A 1,620-nucleotide genomic window follows, 5' to 3' on the forward strand; every position below is an offset into this window, starting at 1 on the left:
TGGTGAAAAGCCAGGGTCAAATCATCACCCATTTATTATTGAGCGTATAACAACAAAGAATATTATATTTCATCAGGCACAAAACACAAAATTAATTAAAGCCTATTTTGTGACTAATGCCTAAGGATACAATGAATTGTGGAATGTCTATTTATAGTTTTCAACAAATACAAGTCTAATCCCATAGCTCATTCTATGGGAAAGCAAAGTTGGAAAGGTTAATAGTTGTCTTTCCATCAGGTCCAACTGGATCATATGGTGAATCTTCCCCAAAGTCACTTGGCATTGACCTCCAATATAAATTAGGTTTCCACTCTGCTTCTTTAAGCACCTTCAATATCTCTTTTGTTACTATCTTGCTTCCCTCAGTTGAAAGATGAATTCCATCACTAAGAAATAAAAACAAATTAAGCACCTAATCAAAATGAATGGAATATGCAAATTTGAACCCTTTTCAGTTGAGGAACACATGAGAGCATATATACTTACTTGAAGCAAACATCTCTCCAGTTATCTTTTTTCTGAATAACAGACCATAGATCAATGGCCGTGACATTCATCTCACGGCACACCTCTAAACATGTTTATGCATATATTCTACAAGCTTCATTTGTTCTTAGCAGCAGCCCCCGTGGATCACTGGTTTCATTTCAATAATTTATTCCTCAGAGGTTTTAAAATCATATTATAATTCCAAAGGAAATTAGGGTAAGAATGTCAAAGGTTAAGGTTTTAACTAGAAAAGCAACCGGTCATCTTCTAAACTTATATGCCAGCATAATAGATTTAAGGTCTTACAGGTTTTATGTTGAAGATGTAAATTCTTAGATATCAACCATGCTATATTCTATGAATTTAATTAAAATGCAGTGTTAAGCTTTCACTTAATCACAAATTATCATATATGTATAATAAATTCACTACTACAAAAAGCAGTTTTAACATCGGCTTATTAACATCAGTTTTGTACAAAATCAATGTTAAGTTAAACGCGGTGACATATTTGTAAATAAAGTATTCTTCTTAACATCGATTTTCCAAAAAATCGATGTCAATACATACACGTTAACATCGGTTTTTTGGAAAACCGATGTTAACTAATGATGTTAACATCGGTTTTTGAAAAACCGATGTTAACGTATAATATGTTAACATCAGTTTTCCAAAAAATCGATGTTAATGCATACACGTTAACATCGGTTTTTTAAAAACCGATGTTAACTAATGATGTTAACATCGGTTTTTCAAAAACCAATGTTAACGTATGATATGTTAACATCGGTTTTCTAAAAAACCGATGTTAATTCATACACGTTAACATCAGTTTTTCAAAAACTGATGTTAATGCATACATGTTAACATCGGTTTTTCAAAAACCGATGTTAACTAATGATGTTAACATCGGTTTTTGAAAAATCGATGTTAACGTATGATATGTTAACATCGGTTTTTTGGAAAACCGATGTTAATATAATTTTTTTTAATTATTTATATATTTTAAAAAAAATCATATATTATGTTATTAATTATATTTTAATTAAAAAAATATAATAATTAAGAAATAATTATAAATTCAAAAGGTAAACATTTAATAATTAAACTAAATTTTTAAAATGAATT

At 29.3% G+C, this 1,620-nt stretch overlaps 1 protein-coding gene across 1 annotated transcript; it reads right to left on the reverse strand.

Annotated features, from left to right (window-relative positions):
• LOC114396143 (GDSL esterase/lipase CPRD49-like) lies at window positions 1-848 on the reverse strand. The gene is made up of 2 exons (XM_028358034.1): window positions 490-848; window positions 1-389 (listed from the first exon to the last, which is right to left on the reverse strand). The coding sequence occupies exons 1-2, from the start codon at window positions 558-560 to the stop codon at window positions 194-196; spliced, it is 267 nt and encodes an 88-aa protein (XP_028213835.1). The 5' UTR covers window positions 561-848; the 3' UTR covers window positions 1-193.
• Window positions 849-1,620: the final 772 nt, after the last annotated feature.

Source organism: Glycine soja, chromosome 18 (assembly GCF_004193775.1).
Source record: "Glycine soja cultivar W05 chromosome 18, ASM419377v2, whole genome shotgun sequence".
In the NCBI taxonomy this organism is placed as follows: domain Eukaryota; kingdom Viridiplantae; phylum Streptophyta; class Magnoliopsida; order Fabales; family Fabaceae; genus Glycine; species Glycine soja.